Source organism: Verticillium alfalfae, genomic scaffold (assembly GCF_000150825.1).
Source record: "Verticillium alfalfae VaMs.102 supercont1.2 genomic scaffold, whole genome shotgun sequence".
Classification (NCBI taxonomy): Eukaryota; Fungi; Ascomycota; class Sordariomycetes; order Glomerellales; family Plectosphaerellaceae; genus Verticillium; species Verticillium alfalfae.
In genome coordinates, this window is record NW_003315037.1 from 2,559,904 (window position 1) to 2,562,732 (window position 2,829).

Consider the following 2,829-nt stretch of genomic DNA (forward strand, 5'->3'; position numbering starts at 1 on the left):
CCACTGGATGGTAACATGAGGCAGCATATTGCCCTGTCAAACTGGGCGGCGGGCGAGCAGAGTAAAACTTCGAGTTGATGGTCAGTTGGCGGATGGGACCCAAAGATCTGGGCCAAGCAGCCAATGATGACCTGGGCAAAGAAGAGGGTGAAGAACACCTGGATGGGGAAAAGGGAGATGAGAGCCAGACGAACGTAATTGCCGTCCACGGCAATCTGGAGGGCGAGAGACCTCCAGGCAGCGCCGAGCGCCACGGTGACGAGAATCAGAGTGAAAGTGACAAGCCAAGTGTTCATGAGATGAACGGGGCGCTTCTCGGGGATGATCTCGCCGCTCTCTTCGTCAATCTCGACTTCAGCCACGTTCGGGTCGCGTTTCTCGCCGCCTTCTTCCTCTTCTTCATTCCCTGCCTTCCACACGAGCTCCATGAGTTCAGACTCGATGGCCTTGGCTCGGGGAATCAAGTGGAGTGCGTCATCGTCCCACACGATCAGAAGGCCTTCGGATGCGACAAAGGCAGCAAACTGGTGCTTCCTAGCACGCGTCAGGTCCTCGATCGTGGGCAGAATCTGCACACGGAGACCGTTCATCAAGGGGACATCCACGGCGTCAGGCGACCACTGCAGGAACGTCTTGATGACACGGGAGTTGACAGTCATGGCGCACTGAACATTCAGGGCGGCAGCGGCCTGCGCAAAGGGAGAGCTGCCCAGTTGAGGCGGGCACGCCATGTACTGGCCTCGGTGCTTCCTCAGCAAAACGCCCTCGATCTCGCCAGACCCGTCGCTGACCCAGAGGTGGGAACACTGCTGCTGGTACAGGTAGTTGACCATGACTTCATGCTTAATGTCGTCGAGGAACATGCTGCTGGCAGCAGACTTTGTGGAGCGACCCGAGACAGACTGGGGACGCGAGCTAAAGCGCGGGGTGGGCGCTTGAAGCTCCATGTCGTTTCCGACAAAGCGGTCTGATGGCGGCTTTTCTGAAGCCGCTGACGGCTGTTTAGGCTTGTGGGCGCGAGGCGGCGCAGTCGCAGCCTGCTCGGGCTTGCTGCTCGCCTTGAAGTAACTTCCGATGCCCATTGTGGCGGGTAGCACGGGAAGGCTGAATGTGTTGTTGAAGGGGGGTGGGCACCCTCCAATCTGCGGAGGACGCAAGGAACGACGTCAAGTCAGTTCCGGAGAAGAGCCTTTTGATACGATATCAGCAAAGGGGTTCCAAGAAGTTCAGTTCGGGGAGCCGGAACGGACCTGGCTTATAGCACAAGCGTGCTGCCGTTTGCGGGTTGCGCCTCGTCGAGGAACAATTATGTTGGATCTTCCGAGTATGACAGCGGTTGCAATGGAACGCACGCTCGTGGCACTGGTTCTGACGAGAAGAGTACCGGGAAACGACAATTGGAAAGAGTGTATAATGGTTCCGCTGTGGAACGTGCAAAGCGAGTGGATGAAGGTGTTCAGGTCTGGCTGGCGTGGGTGAACGGCAGAGCAAGGACAAGCGGTGTCCTACTACGACTATCACCTCTTGTCAGTTCCCGGGTCAGTTGGGATGGGCAGGGCAACACGAAATCAAACACGGTCGGAAAAGAAAGATGGGAGGGGATGCTTGAAGCCGCGCGAAGGAGGGAAGACAGGGACGGATATGAATGAAGAGTAAGTCCAAGTTGGAGTCTTGGAAGAGGTGGAAGTGACGGATCGATGTGCTAGTAGGCCCTGGCCCCGTCCAAGCTACTGCTAGCTCGGACGAGGAGGGGGGAAGCAGACCCGGTTGAATGGAAAATGGGCCTTACATCAGGGTGGTCGCCAAACGGTGGATATGCGCCAGTGTGGCAGTGGGATTCTCGCGGGAGGGCTACCGAGAGGGTCAGAGACGATTGACGCGAGCCGCCACCGTGCTCTCTTGGCCGAGGGAATTGTCGTCCGGGTACTGCTCAGGTGAGGCGATATGCGCCGAGCGGTGTTTTGGTCGAGGAAGAGAAAGCGGGAGAGAGAGAGAGAGAGAGAGAGAGAGAGAGAGAGAGAGAGAGAGAGAGAGAGAGAGAGTAAGACGGCCGAAGAGGAGACGTGCTGGCGAGTCGTCTATTGCACCGCGACTGAGTACAAGAGGGCGTTCGTTTTGTGGTTGTTGGTGTAAGGGTGTTGAGGTTTGTGACTGCAGCAATGAAGTGCGCCACGGTATGGTTTTCTCTGACCCTGACCTCTGTCTGACCTCTTTCGTCCTGAGAGAGGCGTGGGGCGTGGGCTTGAAGGCTTGAAGAAGATAGCGGCAGCTGAAGAGAGAGGAGAGGTGGCACCTGAAGTGAACGAAGGACTGGTGACAGTGTGGATGCGTGTCACTGGATGAGGGCCTCGGCCACCGGTGGGTTGAAGGACGAGGGGAGGGGTGGGTGGCGGCTGGGAAGGAAAAGAAGAGGGAGAGAGACGACAAGACGACGAGTCGACAAGACACGATGCCGGATACAGCAAGCCCAGTCTCGCTCGCTCTCTACACCATGTACCTTGCTCCTTTCGCCGCCTGTCATTGTCGGAAGTCCTGGCTCTTCCCTCCAGTTTGACCGGGCCCAGGACAGGGGAGGCAGGCACCACCGACAGAACACGGACAGCAGGCAACGGGCAGCGGGCGACGAGCAATCGACGAACCCGAACGACACACGAGGGGAAACCATGGAAAAAGTCGACCAGGGGCATAATGACAAGGGCCAGGGAGCCATGGGGCAGGGGTAAATGGACACGAGCCGGGGGGGCAGGGGTGGCCCAGACAGAAGAAGGCGAAGCAGGCTTCTCTGGGCGTTGGGGCTAGTCGCTGTCCAGAAGGTCTGCCTTGGCTGTC

General features: G+C 58.1%; 1 protein-coding gene across 1 annotated transcript; it reads right to left on the minus strand.

Moving 5' to 3' along the window:
- Window positions 1-36: 36 nt before the first annotated feature.
- VDBG_02250 (conserved hypothetical protein) lies at window positions 37-1,082 on the minus strand (the record flags this gene model as incomplete). Its single annotated transcript, XM_003008016.1, has 3 exons — window positions 37-67; window positions 157-451; window positions 578-1,082. 3 exons carry the CDS (start codon window positions 1,080-1,082, stop codon window positions 37-39), a joined length of 831 nt encoding a protein of 276 aa, XP_003008062.1.
- Window positions 1,083-2,829: the final 1,747 nt, after the last annotated feature.